Below are 17,027 nucleotides of genomic sequence, written 5' to 3' on the forward strand. Positions count from 1 at the left end.
AAATCACTGTCAAAAAACCTCTTGTGCCTACGCCTCAAGAAGACCATATGAATGCTGTAGGAAACTCTATGACTCACGTCTACTAGTAGTTTTCCGCATAACTGTATCTTTCCCTTGACTTCTGAGATCCCCCTCCTTTGGATCCATGATCAACCACGGTGATGGTGGCGCCAAGTAGATCACTTCCAAGCGGATCTTCTTGAGCATATCGCCCCAGTTTAGATTGGATTAAGGGACGTTAAATTCTCAACATTTCCGGGAACACTCTTGTCTCTGCTTGCACAGTCGTCATATAGAACCCTCTGGAAGTTTTCAATCGTCATCACGTATCTTCAGGTACGGTACCGTCATACATCCCTCGGTGCCAACCTTCGTAGACGACTAATTTCCGTTGTCGTCAGCCTCAAGTCGGAAACGTACAGTTACTTGAACGGAAGCGGATCAATCGGAAGCGGGAACTCTGGTAGAACAGGCTGTTGTAACAGTAACAGCCGCATCTGTAGTAGCCGGAGGATTGACCTTGCCCTAAAACCAGTAGCTGAGCGCTCAAGTCTTCGAAGGGAAAGAACCTACCTCACTCGACCGCGGCCGCGGCCCTGCCCTGCTTGGTGAGTACTGAGTACTGAGGCCTCGAGGCCTGAGGGTGCAGCATGAACATCGTAGTTGTTGACAGACCCTTGATTCACAATAACAAAAAAAGGAAAAGGTATTCAATCAACCCAGAATATTTCGACGAAATCAAGACACCACAGGGCCAGCGAACTCGCCACTACCTTTCCTGCCAACCAATTTCGCCCTGGACCCCGAGATTAAATGAGGACGAATAATTTAGGGTGCTCGGTGCATATCCATCGGATCATGCATACACATTCCAACGTCCACTTTCGATATTCCAATGAATAGTAGGAGGACATACCAATCATTCAACTTTTCATACACTTCCGCGAAAGACGGTGGGTAGGACACCCGTCTGCATATCATCGAGGGAAAACTATCCAGTATTTCTATGGAATGACTCCAAAAGGCTTCAAACGATCCAAATGTCAGGAAGAGGAGAAATAAGCCACTTACTTTAACCAAGGATGTACTTACCTCGTGGCGGCTTGGTCGACAGCTTGTTTAAAAAAGAGGACGAACATTTAGGGTGCGAGTCGGTCACGCAATACATACACTTTTCACTTTCCACTTTCGATACTTCAATTAGTCAATGGAATAAGAAGCAAAAGATCGTGGGAGGACATACTTATTATCAATTCATATGCATTAGCTCGACAAAATCGAGAAGGAACTGTCGACCATGAACATACTTATCAAATTTCAAACGCCGTCCACTTGGGAGCTGAAACAGGCTTCGAACGATCCAAATGTCAGGAGAGGAGGCTTAGTCTAACCTCAAATGTACCTGGTGGCGGCTTGTTCAACAGCTTGTTCAACCAGTTAAAAGAAGAGGACGAACATTTAGGGTGCTCAGTCACGGAAATACGTCGGATCATAAATTCACATTCCAACTTCCACTGTCAATATTTCAATCAGTCAATGTAATAACAGGCAGAAGATCCTGCCACGGAGGACATGGCTCGCCATACCAATTCATACCCATCCGTAAGAGACGGTGGGTAGAACAGCTGTCTGTATTTCAGCTTCTGTCGTCCGACGAAATCGAGGGGAACTGTCCACCACCTCCTATTGAATGACTCTAAAAGGCTTCAAACGATCCAAATGTCAGGAGAGGAGAAGTAGGCCACTTACTCCAACCCAGAATATATGTTGCCCGTCGTCCAACGTGGTTATTGCATGGATTTCGTATTCAATACTTTTTCCAGTGGCACCGCCTAAATGATAAGTCAGAATGGTTCGCCACTCAGCAGTCCGAATAGCTGGACAAAGGTTAGCCAGTGTATACCCACTGCTTCGGAACTATGAGGAACGCGGACACCTTGAATCGCAAGTCCGTAGCGACGATCATGACGTAGAACGATCGTCATCGACCACAGGCCCAATACCGTTCGTTTGAACAGACAGTTCGAGTCCGAGGTCCAAAAAAAACTACGTAAAACCATCAGGAATAGTAGATGAAGAGCAGAAAACGAGTACGGCCGTACATGGTTCTTTTTCTTTACAACACACCCTTCATTGATAGCAATACGGACGCTTTCGTGCGTCTTCGAACCGACCAGGTGTCCGTGTCTTCTTGCTGGTGACGTAGGAAGTGTGTACGATATCGACGCTTCACTTTGAGGAAATTGAAGCTCGCCTCGGATATAATGGATCGGTTCAGAAAACAGTTGCCCGTGGAACAAAATCAGAAGCTGTCGAGCGTTGAAGCGCTCTGTATCGTTGAGCAAGGTTGGCAGTTCTTCAGAAATCCGAGTTCAGACCTGACAGCTCAATGAACCATCGAAACCCATGCCCGCAGCCCAATCATCGGTAATCTTGAAGCTTCCTGAATGGCCGCTTGGACTTGTCATTGGTTTGATCAATAACTCCTTCGTCTCTTCTAAAGCCAGTGTCAATTTGGCAGGGTGAGCGGTCTTTGCTAACGCTGGCGAGTACCCGACCTGATTATTTGATTCGACATTTTCTCATTGTCGCGCGGACCTTCCTCATTCACCTGATTTGGCTGGCGTTTGAAGCTTGAAGCTTGAAGCTACGCTCGTTGAGAGGACGAGGAGGTTGAGGGAAGCCGGGCGAGAGATATCAAGTAAGCGCCGGCGCAATTGGCGATGTCCATCCGCCGCACTGTCAAATCTCGCCTTCATTGCTCACCATGCCCTCTACTCCACGTTTCAACGCTGAAGCACTTGCAAGCGCAGCAGCTTTCTTCAGTCATCGTGAAGGGTGGACCGAGCCAAGCGTGGCGCCTAAAGCCTGATGACGACGGTATAACAGCATGAGATTCTGATTGTAGGTGTTGTGCCAATGTTGGACTTTTTTTCTCTCGGCTTTCCTTTCGTCAGTCGTCTGTGCAATCCTTCCACATTGGATCCACGAGGACTGAAGGTTATGTTATACATCACGTAGACGGGGATTGGTAAAGAAAACAAGTGCCAGAACACGGTGCGTTCCATTGTTTTCTGAACTTTGGGTTATTACAGCTTCAGCTGACGGGTTTCGCAGAAAACAACGGAGAAGAATTTAACGTTTAACGAAGGCTTCCGCAAAATGTTGAACCTAATCACCACCTTTTTTCTATTTCTATGGACAACCTTCCTCTGTGGACCTACCACAGGATCCTACACACTACACCGAGACTACTCAGGTCAAGACTTCTTTACTGGATGGGACTACTACGGGTTTATCGATAACACAACATGGGGTGCGCAACCATGTTTATTCCTACCTTCTACAATCCACTTCACTGACGCCGCAATCGACAGGAAACGTCACTTACGTCGACCGTGATACCGCCACCAACCAAAAACTCACCTACGTCGACCCAACAACCAGCCACGCCATCATCAGAGTCGACAACACAACCAACATCCCACCCGGCCCCCTCGTCAACCGCCCAACCGTCAAAATCACGACCAAAGACGCCTTTAACATGGGAAGTCTGTTTATCATCGATGTAAACCACCTTCCATACGGATGTTCGGTAACGCCGCCCCTCCCTTCCCTCGCCACTACATTACTCACCCAATCCCCGGTGTTTATAATCAGGTCTGGCCCTCCTTTTGGACTCTCGGAATCAACTTCGAATGGCCCGACGCAGGCGAAATCGATATTATAGAAGGCATCAACAACCTCCCCTTCAACCAAATGGCCTTACACACCACCAACGGCTGTTTCCAGGCCTCCAACCCAGGCCAATCCGGACGAACGATCACAACAAACTGTACCCTCCCCGAAGGCTGTCTCGTGCAAGAAACCAAACCGAACAGTTTCGGAGCTGCGTTTTCACAGGCGGGGGGAGGGGTGTTTGCTACGCAGTTGGATGTGTCGGGGGTTTATATCTGGTTTTGGAGTGTGCGTTTTTTGCATCGTTTTCTTACCTGTTTTCATCTTAATCTTATTTATTCGTTTCCATTTGGTACAGCGACCTGACGTCCCGCATTCGATAACATCTGCATCGAAAGACTCACATCTGAATCTCACAGACTGGGGCGCACCTTCCGCTTCATACCCCGCTTCGGGATGCGACATCGGGAAATTTTTCCAACCCCAGAAACTCGTGCTTGATACGACGCTATGTGGAACATGGGCTGGTGTTCCTAGTATCTACGCACAGACTTGTGGGAACGGGAATGGGCAATGTGTATGTCCCCCTTATGTTCTCCCTCCCCCCGCTCATATCTTTACCCCTTTTAGGTATCTAATGTGTTTGGGAATGGAAGCAACTATGGGACGGCTTGGTGGGATATCTCGTATGTTAGGGTATATCTGGCAGTGGCCGATAGCCCCCCTGCGACATCGTCTATGACAGGGACAGCGACAATGACGACGGCGTCAACGGGAGGTACTGGTGTAGTCGTACCTTCCGACTTGCCTACGGCCAGACCAGGGAATTCATCCGTGGGGAAGCAAATATGGAGCTGGGGGTTGGGGGTGTCCTCGATGATAACGGTTTTATGGTTTATTTCATGATATTTTTGATTCATATGGATAGTTTGCATTTGAGGTGCCGTTTTCTGTTGGGTTTTCTTGTAACTATGATAATGACTATGGAGTTTAGAGGAATAGTTATACTCGCTTTTACATAGATGATGCACCCATGTTGTGCGAGCACAAGTAGACTTCCTCTAAGCACAGCTAGTTTGTGTACGATTCCTAATGTTCTCCGGTGCGTTCAACTGTAAACACGCGGTTATGAGCCGTTTATTGAACCTCGGACTTAGTCGGCTTGATCGATCTGCTATATTTTTACATCTGCACTTCATTCAGCACGTCACTTTGCCGGAGTGGTTAACGGGATCGCCTGCTATTTCCGATCCTGACTGTTAGCATTAGCGGTTGCTCTTTGAGCGCGTGTGTTCGAATCGCACAGGTGACGTTTTTCTGTGGTTAAGTAACTTACTTTCTTTTTCTCCGACATCCGACAATTTACCGGACGCTTGAGAGTAGTCTCTACATGAAGGATTCTACTCGTCATTTTTCAACTCTGACATGATTACTTTATGTACCAGTATCTGACATTCTCGATGCCTTATTCCTGGTTCATGCAAGCCTCCGTTTTCCCGCAGCAATTCGAGCTGCTGCGCATGAAATTAAATCCAACGCTGTGTTTCCGCGGCCTTGCAAAGGCTTGGAAGAAATAAGAATCAGACATATTGCGCAGCTACACTGGATATGCGATGACGCCGTTCCCGACCCCGAGAACACCTTCGTTACCACCCGCTCTTACACAGCCTCGCCCTGCGGATTGTTGGAGAAGACGTCATCGGCCAAGGCACCACCCGGGTATATAAATCATCGAATTTCCCCGTTAAATATTTTTCGTTTATTCTTCCCCTTCGACGTTCTTATTAAATTTTTTTAATCCTCCTCCTTCCTCCACACATCCTACTATCAATAATCGATATCGCGAAATGGCCAGATTCTTCTTCGTCACTTTGTTCGCTATCTCTATGGCAATCCTTACCAGTGCTGAACCAGAACGGAGGAACCTTGAGGAGCGTCAAAGTGAGTTATCTCAAGCTATCGTTCCTCGAACGTTGCTAACTTCAATGTCGTAGTCTCCAGTATATTCAGTGATATTACTGGTGGAGGTATGCCCTATGCCTGGCTTTAATCCTCCTATCCACGGTCTATTAACGCCCGTTTTTTTTTCTCAGCTGGATCTGTTTTAACCCAAGCTACAAGCGGAGCCGGGTCTGTATTCACACAAATTACAAGCGGAGCCGGATCTGTCTTCACACAAGTTACGAGCGGAGGTGGATCTGTCTTTACACAAATTACAAGCGGAGGTGGATCCGTTCTCTCAGACGCAACATCAATAGGCGGAGGAGTTCTCACAACCGTTATCTGTGCGTATACCAGAATCTCTATTCATATACCCGCTTTAACCCCCCTCTCGTAGCTGCCGCTGAAGGTGCCGCAACCGTTGTAACCAGTGCAGGCGGGAAAGCTATCACCCTCGCTGGATCTGGAGTAAGCGAAGTGACGTCGGCCGGTGGAAAGTTCACTGCGGTCGTCACGTCGTTTGCTGGTCAGCAGTACACAGCACTAGTCAAGGAGAACTCGGCTAAAGCCTCGTTTGAGGGGCTTCCGATCGCTGCTGCGTTCTTGACTTTGGTGTTCGGGGCTGTGGTTGGAGCTTTGCTTACTCTGTGATTGATTATTCCCCCCCCCTCCCCTACTCCAATTTTCGTGTAGCCCATTCACTTTGAATGAGCTGTGTTTGATTCGTGATGCACGATATACGGAACCATTAGCATTAAATATTGATCCCTGGTTGTATAAAATGACCAGTTTACGACGATGTCTGTGCACTTTTAACTATTCACGATACCCCATTTATCCCTACGTACTCACCTTAAGTTTTTGTTGACAATTCATCCTAAACCATTGCCACAAAAGTTAGCCTAGCTTCACAATTTGAAAGCATGAAATGCCTGAAGATGAGTCGGGGCGGTCGGTGAATCGTTTTGGCGATAACAAAGATTGATATAACAACAAAAGTCGCATACAACGCTGAACACAGCGGGCATAAACAATGAGTTGTGAATGGGTAGAAATAATTGAGAAGTACCTGTATCCTCTACGACTCCTATGGCATATGATCTTACTGGCAGTGAAAAATAAAAGCAGTGAAAAACATTAATTTCTGTCATTCAAGTTGATACATGGGTATTGAAATATTGAAGTGCAATTGAAGCGTCTTCTCTGTTGATTTCCGAGGTTTGGAAACCAGTAGAGATGGTTTTGGCGACGAGCAGCCAGGCCGCGTGACATTCAAAAAAAGTTGACCGGACTCCTCGGACAAGGTCAACCTCGTCATGCCGAGTTTGGTCTGAGTTTCAAAGCACGGGCTCACAAGAAACTCGTGGTGAGGGGCCTCCGTATATCGACGCTTCCTGTTCACAGGTCTGGAGCCATCTCAAATAACGAACGTCTGATCATGGTGCCATGTAAGTCGATTGATTTTTGATTGATTCCAATTCCAAATGAAAATACTCACTCTATTAACAATTGCTGTAGAGTTTTGGCAGCCAAACTCGATGTTATCAAAGGAGCACTCTTCGTGCTGTATTATATATATTATGCCTCCATCTCATCAGAGATGGATGGGGCATCATGTACTTACTCGGCGGCTCTCTTCGCGTTTACGAAACCATCCACGCTGACATTTGGTGGTTCAAAACGTCCGCAACCAAGTTGCAAAAACACATCAAGATTCAAGTTTTACCCATCATTCCCCGAATCCCTCTCTGGCAAATCCTCTCACTTCCCGACCACACCATGCCTGGTATGATTTCGCTCGATGAAGCTATTATGGTGTACGTGAATCGTCTTGTACTGTGTCTGCAATCCCCCCACTTCCCAATCTTAATTCTTTACTCCTAGGAGCAAGACATTGGTAAGTAATTCAGCTGTACCACCCTCGATGCCATCGACAAACTTCGAAGTAACGAACACATCTACCAAGATCCTCACATCGCTCTTTCACTGGGGCCTCTTTGGCATCCTCACCATCCAAATTTGTGAGAACGCGGCTCATATTAATCGTAGTACCCTCGAGCTCACCAAAGTTTCCTTTCAGTCCTATATCACAAATCATCTTCCCAAGACAAACTCGCAATCAGAGTGATCTTCTACTTTATCTATATCATGGAAGCAACGCAGACAGCGTGGGTAGCCAGGAAAGTGTACTTGTTTTGCGGCAGTGGGTTTGGGGACCCTGCTGTTCTTCTCCTTGCCGGTAGCGCAGACTCGGGGGATGAGGCTTTTGTGATCAAAACTGGAATTGGTGAGCTGTTGGAGGAATCTGACTCGCATTCTCTCTGACTTTGCTGTTTGTTTGTTTGTTTTTTTTTTTTTTTTTTACTATGATACGGTGCGCCACCGTGACTGCGATAGTGGGCCTACTATGTCAATGCTTTTCGGCTTGGAGAATTTGGATCTTGTCTAGATCAAAGGTCATGGCAATTGCAGTGGTCGCAGTTAGTAATGAATTTCTCGTTCGAACAAATTCACTTCTTAAATAATACTCACGCGTTTCCCCTCTTTAGCTATCTCTGCTAAGTACTGCAGCGACCTTTGCGGGAGGCGCACGTATGATAGAACTAAGTGAAAGAGATTTCCCTAGGGACATCATTACGACGGTAAGGTCTTTGGTGGTTACCGTGACTTCTCAATCATTTATCTTTATCCCGTGGCCCTTCCTTTTGTGCGACAGGTATGGGCTATAAGTTCGGCTCTCTGCGATACCACCATTGCGGTTTTTATGGGATTGATCGTAAGTTGCGCCGGTTTCCCCTAGTACGTGCGCTTATCGGGGGAAAAAATCACAAATCCTTGTTTTTGTTTTTAGCTTAAACGATCGAAAGTAATGGTACAACCGGGTACTAGGAGACTCATAACCAAGATCCTGTGGTTAACTGTCACGACGGGGACTTTGACCGGTAAGTTTCGACCCAGTCCCTAATAACCCTACTCTGGTTTGACTTTGAGTCTTACGCTTGCACTTGCAGCGTTCATGGCATTATCCGCACTAGTTCTACTCCTAGCTTCTCCAAACGCTGGTTTATACTTCCCTGTCATCGTACTGATAGGGAAAGTAGAAGCTAACAGCTACCTCGCCGTTCTCAATTCCAGAATTCATCTTCAAGGGCTTGGGAGGAGCAGAGATACTACGCCCGGATACTCCGACTTTGACCTAGGATCCGCTAGATTTGAGGCGGAGTTGGGTAGCAGTAACTCGGTATCTGCTAGCGAGTCTCGGCGCTCAGTACTACAAGTTCACGTTCAACAGCAGCGAGTGGAACATATACATCAGCTTCCGCTCCCGGTTTTACCAGCGTTCTTGAGGGAGGGAAGCGCGTTTACGAAGGGGGATGATACGAAAAATGATAATAGGAATACTCCAGCACTCATGGCCTGATCAAAAACCTCTGGGGCGCCGGAGCCACAAACACCCGTCAGGTTCCACATTCAAATTACAAACGCTGGGTGTTGGTGAATTAAAAACAGCCCGAGGCATTCTTCGTTTGATTGAAATGTGTAAATATCATATAAATCGTACTAAATCATCCACTTGAGAGTCTAGGAGTGACGGTCTCAAGTGTGTTTATCAATCACTAGTACCCACTCATCGTCGGGTAAAATGCAAGACGATGCCCTCATCTACATGGAGCCTGGCGCTTTATCGTCCCGCAGCACGACGAACACCTCAATTGCTGCGTACTGCGCAATCTATACGAAACATCACAATCCCCCGTCCAATAGACCTTTTTTCTCCCGAGGTAAGGTCGGTAAACCCGTCGGATCCTCTAGAGTCGAAGTCGAAGTCGAAGTCGTCATCTCCCCGAGGCCCTTTTCGAGCTGTGATTCCAGATCCCGTTTCTCTCTGCGAGTAGCCACGAAAACCGCCAGACAGAAGAAAAGAACGACGCTTGTAACACTGATGAGGACGATGAACCAGACCTGCTGGTAGATGGGTACAGTTGAAAAAACATGGGTGGTAGCTGGAGACCATTCCTTGAGTTAAATAAAAGGTCGAGGAGTAGACGCTAGTATGCTTACCTGTCTCAGACGCCGACATTAGGATTCAGAGGATTCAGAGGAACTTGAGAAAAAAAAGCAAAAGCGAGGAGAAAGTGTTCTGGTGTTCTAGTGTTCAGCACGGGTACATTGTCCCCGCTTTTGAGGGAAGCATGGTTGATTAGACCCGAATGCGATGAGTTGGAATTGAAGTAGTTTTGCGGTGTTGTGTAGCGTTGAAGCTTTGAAGTGATTGGGGCGTGTATTGCGGCTCGAGGGCAGTGCGTGAATTCATTTTCCTGTCAATCATTTGGTTCAGCCCGCCTGGCGCCTTTGTAAATATGATTGAACCTACCTATTGAGATTAGAGAAGTCTTAATCATTACTCAGCACGCGAAAAATGAGGCGAGAAACTCATGACAAAGAGGGCTGGATAACAGTACTCTTTCATGATTGCCCTCTTGGACCAAACTCCTTCGAAGGTCATCCCCAACGCCCATCTTCAATGGAGTAGTGCGCCACCGGTAGTCCCATGGAGATGAGATGCCATTGTTACCACCAACGAAAGGCACCGGCTTTGACGCATTTTGAATCGATTGTATTCAAGATGCCAGTTGATTAGGTATGAACGTACGCCGTAGATAGTGGAAGGTGGCCTTGATACACATGCGCAGCTCGTCGTCGAAGGACCGGTCAGGACCAGAAGGTGGCGATGAAATGCGAACCTATGTAACTCAGTACGGATCACACTGGTAGGTCAAAGGCTCAGCTTTGTCGTCGTCGAAGACCGGGAGAATGACCAAATGGCCCATCCATCGCATAGGATCTTGTTGTTGCCGCCCCTTTTTCGAGTAAAACGTCAAAAAAACAAACGAAAAAAGAAAAGGGATGGAGAACACTTACGGTACGAGCCTTCCTCGTAGCTCTTCCCAAAACCGCCACAACCATCTCCTTTCTTTTTCTCCTCCATCATCGCTGCTCATGCCAGTTGACTACATCAAATTCTCGCTCGCGGTCATCGACACTGAGTCGTAAAAAAACTCTTCGTTGTGACATTTCAATGCGTTTTCCTCATTCTGTTACACCAGGAAAATGAGCTTCGATTCTGAAAGAAAAAGACGCCTTGGTCAGATGGAGGGTGTTTCGACACGACATCGGGCTTTTTTTGTAGATTTCCAATGGGGGTCCCGGGGTGGAAGATTCGAACTGGAGCAGAAGGAAAAGAGAAAGTGGCCCGAGGTGCGTCAACGCTTTGGCTCTATTTTGGAATTTCGAGATACTGGATGCCTATCCATAGGAGCTTTTTCTAGATTTCTGTTTCTAAATTTCGGGGATAATTGTTGGGACCAGGTTGGAAATGACGAATCCAGACCACAGACAAATTTTTCCCAGATAACTTTCTAAATTCAATCCCCATATGGGAAAACCATGCATTTTTGTACATAGTTCTCTCTTGCAGGTTACTCATTGAATAAAGGTGTCACAAGCTGGATAGAGGATGCTAATTCGATTCTGTGTATTGATATATTAATGACAACGACGCGGAGAAGGGAAGACGACGACGAACAGCTCAAAATTCATTAGCCTTCATGCATCACATGACCAAATGTGACATCGCCACGGGTGTCAAATGCTGGGTTAGCATAAGCTAAGCGCGGTCGAACTACCATAAACGTCATCAGCAAGTCTACAGAGGGGGGTGGGGGGCCTCTGCAGATGAGCTGTCTGGAAAGCTCCACCTGCGCACCACAGTGGGCATAAGCGAGCACTGCCTGTACAAATGGAGGCAAAGGTTACTTATTTTGGCTGCTTACGACACATATCTAGAACTAGAATTTAGAAAAAATCCTATGGATAGGCATCCACTGTACTTAATCAACCCCGATTGACCAATTCCATTCACATTCTCGCCAAGTCCCAGAACTGTAAATTCTCGTCGAAAAATGTAAGTTACCAAGCCTCGCCAATCCGAGAAAGTCACCACAGTTACGCGTTCAAGGCAGTTACTCGAAAAAATCTCTCAGGGATTTAATATTCTTTCAACGAGAGGAACCCCAAGATGGAACCTCGTACTTAGACGAAGTTGCTGGTTTTTCAAGTGGCAGGGACGTTCTAAGTATCTGTTGGCAAATCACCGATGTTTGGGGAAAGGTTGATGTTTAGCGAGTCCGTTGAGGTTTGGAAGGACGTTGAGGGCATGACGTATGGACAGCTTACAAGAGTCTTTGCGACTGTTAGTAGGCGTAGCCGCGTAAGTTCCTTCGTGTCCTAGCTGAAGCTCAGCCGAGTGTGAAGCAGGGGTTCTAGGTGAGTTCAAAGGTAAACGTATATCGTATTTGTCATTATTCAATTTAGAACTTGGTCGCAATAAATAATAGACGGTAGCCATTGTGGCCGACAGTCCAAAGAAGAACACCTACAGTAAAAGGGAACCTCGAGTACCATCCCATTCTCATTTCGATTCCGAGAGCAGCCAACGAAGTCCTTCTCTCATATCTTCAATGTATTTCGTTGACTGCTTCAAAGACGGGTAAAGCACATCGAATAGATGTGGTACGCCGGGGTATCTATCGAGTCCGTGTGAGATCAGTTCGCCTGTACAAGAAGGCTCAACTTACACTTCGAGTCTAGCAGGCACACCAGCCGCTTCAAGAACTTTCTTATACAGTATCCCTTCGTCACGGAGCGGATCGAGACCACAAACTTGAATAAAAGCTGGTGGAAGACCGCGATGGGAGGAAAGAAGGAGAGGGGACATGTCGGGGTCTGTTGGAGGTGCGTTGTATAGGTCTTTGAATGAGTGATAGTCAGTCAGTCAATGAGGAAGTACATCGTCACTAATTGAAAAACATACAGACCTAAAACCAACTCTACCGCAGGCTTTGATAACGAAGGTGCATCCTTATTTTGTTCCATCGACAATAGCGAGGATTTGTACCTGTAAGAAAAACCATAAGTGTAAGCGTGTGCAAAAACATAACCTCGGGGGAATGAATGAGTATATAAGAAATAGAAACAACCTATCCGGGTATGCCTTGACATGAATCAAACAAGGGATTTGCAGAAGCTGTCCAGTTACGGGTGTCTCGTTACGAGCAAAGTATGGATCGTCTCTAGCGCGATGGGCAAGTACAGCTGCGATATTCCCACCTGCAGAAGGTCCGCCGACGAGAAAACCCTTTTTGAGTGATGCAGAGAATAGTTCCGGGTGAGCAGCGACCTTTAAATATGGGAAAGTATATAAGGTAAGAAAAAAGAACAAAGTGAAAGCGAGATTCCGTACGTATTTGAGACCAGCAAAGGAGTCATTTGGAGCGCTGGGGAAAGGATGTTCAGGTGCTAGTCTAAGCCACAGGAGAGAGCCATTCAGATTAGAAGTAGTAGCGGTCACTCAAAATAGGAAGGACTCACCGATACTCAAAGCTTACAACCGATATCCGCAAGTCAACGCTCGTTCTTCGAAGATGATAATCGTCCATATGAACATCACCCGTTATCCAACCTGCACTCAACACCGCTCGAACATGAGGCTCTCCTTGTAATGGTGAGATCTTCTTCACGTACCTCCGCCATGTATCCAGAAAAGTAGAGGGAAACATCCGTCTTCTCCGTCTCGGGGCGTAGGTATGATGGACCTGGCAAGTACGCGAACGCCTTCGCCAACGTCGATTCGATGATCGACAACGGTGTATTCAGAATCTGAGGTGAAAGCCGCCGCATTGGTGAACAGAAAGCCTTCCAAGCAGCAAACAAAAAGAGACTAACTGTGGGGCAAGAAAGGCTCGTGGTTCTGTTTTGCCTTTGGTACTATCTTGTCGTATCTTTCCCTCCGGGACTCAACAGTAAGGTTTTCGTCAGGCGATGGTGTTACACCACCAAGGAGCATCGCAAGTTCGGAATCCAAGATTGAAAAGTGCGCGTTTTCGGTCATGGGTCAAGGACGTGGATTCGATCTGCACTTGGGTATAGTTTCCTGGCTATATATGAAGCGACTGATATGAGTAATCTATTCTTCATGAATCAAATGATCTGTGTGTGGGCACAGTAAAATGTAGACTCACACAGTACCTTGGAGGTCTATGTTAAGTGCCGTCGACCCGGGGATTCCCGGCCTCCTTCCGACTTACAGTACCTTTTGGGGAAGGCGATCGGGCTCATGACCAGTTTACCTCCGCGACGACCGACGTGGTTCCCATGCCCTGCTGATGGAATTTCTTTCAACCTCCACTGCAAACGGCGCAAATGGCATGCTCTTAGTCCTTCTCGCTGCTACGGTTTTGCCACTCGTTATGCACCATCTTCATTATCGTTAACGCTGGCCGCAACGACCGCAAAAGCAACCCTGCACTACATACACTACGGTTAAATTATGACTGAAGCTGGCGTTCGTCGGACTGGGACACATCCAAACGATAAAGCTGAGAATCCATGTCTTCGTAAGTCCTTTTCTTGGTACTATACTTATCAACGTAAATTTACTAACGAGTAAACTTTTATCCCATACACATAAAGTACATTGTAAATTCCTGAAGCGACAGTCGAAATCTAGGAAGCCTCGCATTTTACTAGATGGTCCACTGAACGGGGATCCTGGCTAGTTCAAGAGGCGCCAAAAACTGGAATGCAGTTGGAGAAAGGTTAATTCCAGTAGTTCCGCAACCTTCGCATCGATCGACTATCAGAACAGTGACCGATTTGTCTTGGAATGTAACTACGGCCCGTACTCCGCAGATAGGATTGCTTCAGGGAAAAACGAAATAAGCAGGAAGAACAAGTTTGCGGAGGCTGGTACTACTCACGTGTTAGGATTACCCGTCGCACCAGGGAAGTTGTCGAAGATCGTCGCAGCGACGGCAGCAACCAGCTCATTGGCGGTGTTGGTAATTCCACAGGCTCCTAAACTAGGGGCGTAGAAGGTGGCTGATGGTGTCAAATAACAGTGTCAAATGGAGGCCAAGCGACAAGCAAGCTGAGAGAAGTGGTACACACCATCACCGTTGAAGGTAGTGCTCGCAATTTGAGCTTCGGCGATAGTCACTGCCTTAGGAGCAGGAAATGCTTGAGTAGCAACGGCCAAGGAGGCCATGATAAGAGACAAAGCTGCAGTGGAGACCATCTTTGTTAATGTGAGTTGAAGGTCGGATCGGAGGACAGACTATCTTGTGGAAAGACTAACCTGGTTGGCATTTATAGCCTGAGGGAGGAGAAAATACCTATTTCCAAAAGGTTCCCAAACCCCGACTGCTATTATTACTCTGTAGAATTGTGTTGAGAAATATTTTGCTCTGTCAGTGGTGAGCGAGCGTTCTGATTGTGGCGTAAATTATAGGAACAGGAACCAAGAGGTGTGAGATTTCGCAGATCCGTATACCCGACAGTTTCGCGTGGCATGGCGATAGTCGAGGCGGCAGTCAATATTTCAATGCCGAGCTGGGTCACGTCCAAACTACGTCAACAAAGTCCACCGAATTCTCACCAATCTCCTTCTCGAATCTTGTCCGAGCTAAGTGCCTTGCCTGGCACCCACAGTCGTTTTTGCGCACATTGCCGTGTGCGTGCTCGCGCCTACCCTACCCTACACTAAAATTAAATTATTGGCCTCTTGACTGAAGCTGGCGTTCGTCGGGCTGGGACACATCCAAACGATAAAGTTGAGAAACCATGTCTTTGCGACTATACTTATCAACGCAAATCTAACGAGTAAACCTTTATCCCATACACATAAAGTACAATATAAACTCCTGATCTTCTACAGTGTCTAATTTACCCCAGTCTATATTTCTAAAGTGACAGTCGAAATCTAGGAAGCCTCGCATATTTACTAGACGGTCCACTGAACGGGGATCCTGCCTACACTAAGAGGCGCCAAAATTTGGAATGCAGCTGGAGAAAGATCAATTCCAGTAGTTCCGCAACCTGGGCATCGATCGACTATCGTAACAGTGACCGATTTGCCTTGGTATGTAACTACGGCCGGTCTTCCACAGATAGGATTGCTTCGGGGAAAAAGGTAATAAGCAGGAAGAACAAGTTTGCAGAGTCTGGTACTCACTTGTTAGGATTGGCCGTCGCACCAGGGAAGGTGTCGAAGATCGTCGCAGCGACGGCAGCAACCAGCTCATTGGCGTTGTTGTTACGTCCACAGGCTCCTAAACCAGGGGCGTAGTAGGTGGCTGAGGGTGTCAAATAACAGTGTCAAATCGTGGCCAAGCGATGAGCAAGCTGAGAGAAGCGGTACTACACACCATCACCGTTGTAGGTAGCGCTAGCAATTTGAGCTTCGGCGATAGTCACTGCCTTAGGAGCAGGAAATGCTTGAGTAGCAACGGCCAAGGAGGCCATGATAAGAGACAAAGCTTTAACGGAGAACATCTTTGTTAATGTGAGTTGAAGGTCGGATCGGAGGACAGACAGTATCTTGTGGAAAGGGAGACCAACTTGGTTGACATTTATAGCTTGAGGGAGGACGTACGTACTTCCAAAAGGTTGAGCCCAAACCCCGACTGCTATCATTACTCTGGTAGAATTGTGTTGAGAAATCTTTTGCTCTGTCAGTGGTAGGCGAGCGTCCTAATTGTAGCGTAAGTAGGAACAGGAACAATTCAACGCGTTTTGATGAATACGACCACGGCGGGATTGTCCACAATTCGCGATACCCAAATGCGATTTCATTGTCCATGGGCGTCCATGTTAAAGTCCTAAGAGGTGCTAGCACCATATTTCCATGTGCACGGGTCCAATTTTTTTTGTCAGGAGAATCGAGGTACTAAGGCATGGTATGTTGGGGGTCGTTTTCCAGGACTATAGGCTGATCCAGTCATCAGCGACCTGATAGTCAAGCCGACTCCACTGGCCATCAGCGAGTCGAAGAGAGGTGGTGGTATTCGATAATTTTTTACGGTGGGATCGAACTGTAAAACGGCCATTCGTGGGTTCAATTTTCTGGAGGGCTAGAAATGATACTTTCCGGTGACGCCCTTGGAGAAATCAAGGCACCTCATCCTCCGATTTGATTCTACATCCCGCACCAAGAGATTAAATTAGCCTGGCAACCATCCGGATATATATTGAGATAATCAATATAGTTACCGTCAGAATTCCTCAACGCCGCTTTTCTTTCGAACTTGACAGTACCATTCGTGAGTACTTGAGCGGTGGGATGCCGTTCCCTCTGTAGAACTGCAGAAGAGACTTTGACGATTTCCAGGTATCAGGAAACGGATACCAGGATGAAAACAGGAAGGAACCAAAGTGATCATAGCAGGGTAACCGGAATTCGATAAAGGGCGGCGATAATTTTGTCCTGAATAACTTAGAAAGACGCCCTGCTAGACGGACCATAAACATTGAGTCAGCCTCCAGCGAGTCCGAGGTCGGAATGTAATCTT

The 17,027-nt window shown here is 47.0% G+C and overlaps 7 protein-coding genes and 1 non-coding gene across 12 annotated transcripts; 4 read left to right on the forward strand and 4 right to left on the reverse strand.

Moving 5' to 3' along the window:
* The first annotated feature begins 2,753 nt into the window (after window positions 1-2,753).
* E1B28_008240 (uncharacterized protein) lies at window positions 2,754-4,828 on the forward strand. 2 transcript variants are annotated; one of them, XM_043153022.1, is made up of 7 exons: window positions 2,754-2,904; window positions 2,958-3,057; window positions 3,118-3,316; window positions 3,378-3,595; window positions 3,661-3,966; window positions 4,037-4,255; window positions 4,309-4,828. In XM_043153022.1, exons 3-7 carry the CDS (start codon window positions 3,163-3,165, stop codon window positions 4,582-4,584), a joined length of 1,173 nt encoding a protein of 390 aa, XP_043008305.1. In that variant the 5' UTR covers window positions 2,754-2,904; window positions 2,958-3,057; window positions 3,118-3,162; the 3' UTR covers window positions 4,585-4,828. The 2 variants fall into 2 exon arrangements, with proteins under 2 accessions (XP_043008305.1, XP_043008306.1); XM_043153023.1 differs by having other exon boundaries at window positions 2,773-2,952; window positions 3,022-3,057.
* A 56-nt stretch (window positions 4,829-4,884) lies between these two features.
* E1B28_008241 lies at window positions 4,885-4,990 on the forward strand. Its single transcript has one exon. It is a non-coding gene; the product is annotated as a tRNA-Ser (tRNA).
* A 452-nt stretch (window positions 4,991-5,442) lies between these two features.
* Window positions 5,443-6,553, forward strand: E1B28_008242 (uncharacterized protein). Its single transcript, XM_043153024.1, has 4 exons — window positions 5,443-5,619; window positions 5,673-5,705; window positions 5,772-5,963; window positions 6,017-6,553. The coding sequence occupies exons 1-4, from the start codon at window positions 5,526-5,528 to the stop codon at window positions 6,268-6,270; spliced, it is 573 nt and encodes a 190-aa protein (XP_043008307.1). The 5' UTR covers window positions 5,443-5,525; the 3' UTR covers window positions 6,271-6,553.
* A 400-nt stretch (window positions 6,554-6,953) lies between these two features.
* On the forward strand, window positions 6,954-9,147 carry E1B28_008243 (uncharacterized protein). Of its 2 annotated transcripts, XM_043153025.1 has the most exons (10): window positions 6,954-7,067; window positions 7,138-7,436; window positions 7,504-7,516; window positions 7,586-7,640; window positions 7,700-7,906; window positions 8,017-8,099; window positions 8,169-8,261; window positions 8,336-8,395; window positions 8,471-8,561; window positions 8,631-9,147. In XM_043153025.1, the coding sequence occupies exons 2-10, from the start codon at window positions 7,234-7,236 to the stop codon at window positions 9,038-9,040; spliced, it is 1,215 nt and encodes a 404-aa protein (XP_043008308.1). In that variant the 5' UTR covers window positions 6,954-7,067; window positions 7,138-7,233; the 3' UTR covers window positions 9,041-9,147. The 2 variants fall into 2 exon arrangements, with proteins under 2 accessions (XP_043008308.1, XP_043008309.1); XM_043153026.1 differs by having other exon boundaries at window positions 7,138-7,640.
* Window positions 9,148-9,363: 216 nt separating this feature from the next.
* E1B28_008244 (uncharacterized protein) lies at window positions 9,364-9,700 on the reverse strand (the record flags this gene model as incomplete). Its single annotated transcript, XM_043153027.1, has 2 exons — window positions 9,364-9,623; window positions 9,682-9,700. 2 exons carry the CDS (start codon window positions 9,698-9,700, stop codon window positions 9,364-9,366), a joined length of 279 nt encoding a protein of 92 aa, XP_043008310.1.
* Window positions 9,701-11,946: 2,246 nt separating this feature from the next.
* E1B28_008245 (uncharacterized protein) lies at window positions 11,947-13,737 on the reverse strand. 2 transcript variants are annotated; one of them, XM_043153028.1, is made up of 9 exons: window positions 13,701-13,737; window positions 13,405-13,616; window positions 13,204-13,338; window positions 13,051-13,141; window positions 12,923-12,983; window positions 12,660-12,859; window positions 12,498-12,577; window positions 12,258-12,429; window positions 11,947-12,206 (listed from the first exon to the last, which is right to left on the reverse strand). In XM_043153028.1, exons 2-9 carry the CDS (start codon window positions 13,568-13,570, stop codon window positions 12,092-12,094), a joined length of 1,020 nt encoding a protein of 339 aa, XP_043008311.1. In that variant the 5' UTR covers window positions 13,571-13,616; window positions 13,701-13,737; the 3' UTR covers window positions 11,947-12,091. The 2 variants fall into 2 exon arrangements, with proteins under 2 accessions (XP_043008311.1, XP_043008312.1); XM_043153029.1 differs by having other exon boundaries at window positions 11,952-12,206; window positions 12,498-12,859; window positions 13,701-13,733.
* Window positions 13,738-14,204: 467 nt separating this feature from the next.
* E1B28_008246 (uncharacterized protein) lies at window positions 14,205-14,755 on the reverse strand (the record flags this gene model as incomplete). Its single annotated transcript, XM_043153030.1, has 3 exons — window positions 14,205-14,379; window positions 14,439-14,559; window positions 14,629-14,755. 3 exons carry the CDS (start codon window positions 14,753-14,755, stop codon window positions 14,205-14,207), a joined length of 423 nt encoding a protein of 140 aa, XP_043008313.1.
* Window positions 14,756-15,460: 705 nt separating this feature from the next.
* On the reverse strand, window positions 15,461-16,953 carry E1B28_008247 (uncharacterized protein; the record flags this gene model as incomplete). 2 transcript variants are annotated; one of them, XM_043153031.1, is made up of 5 exons in its annotated part: window positions 16,729-16,953; window positions 16,116-16,654; window positions 15,885-16,056; window positions 15,692-15,812; window positions 15,461-15,635 (listed from the first exon to the last, which is right to left on the reverse strand). In XM_043153031.1, exons 3-5 carry the CDS (start codon window positions 16,009-16,011, stop codon window positions 15,461-15,463), a joined length of 423 nt encoding a protein of 140 aa, XP_043008314.1. In that variant the 5' UTR covers window positions 16,012-16,056; window positions 16,116-16,654; window positions 16,729-16,953. The 2 variants fall into 2 exon arrangements, with proteins under 2 accessions (XP_043008314.1, XP_043008315.1); XM_043153032.1 differs by having other exon boundaries at window positions 15,885-15,995; window positions 16,078-16,654; window positions 16,729-16,758.
* Window positions 16,954-17,027: the final 74 nt, after the last annotated feature.

Source organism: Marasmius oreades, chromosome 5 (assembly GCF_018924745.1).
Source record: "Marasmius oreades isolate 03SP1 chromosome 5, whole genome shotgun sequence".
In the NCBI taxonomy this organism is placed as follows: Eukaryota; Fungi; Basidiomycota; class Agaricomycetes; order Agaricales; family Marasmiaceae; genus Marasmius; species Marasmius oreades.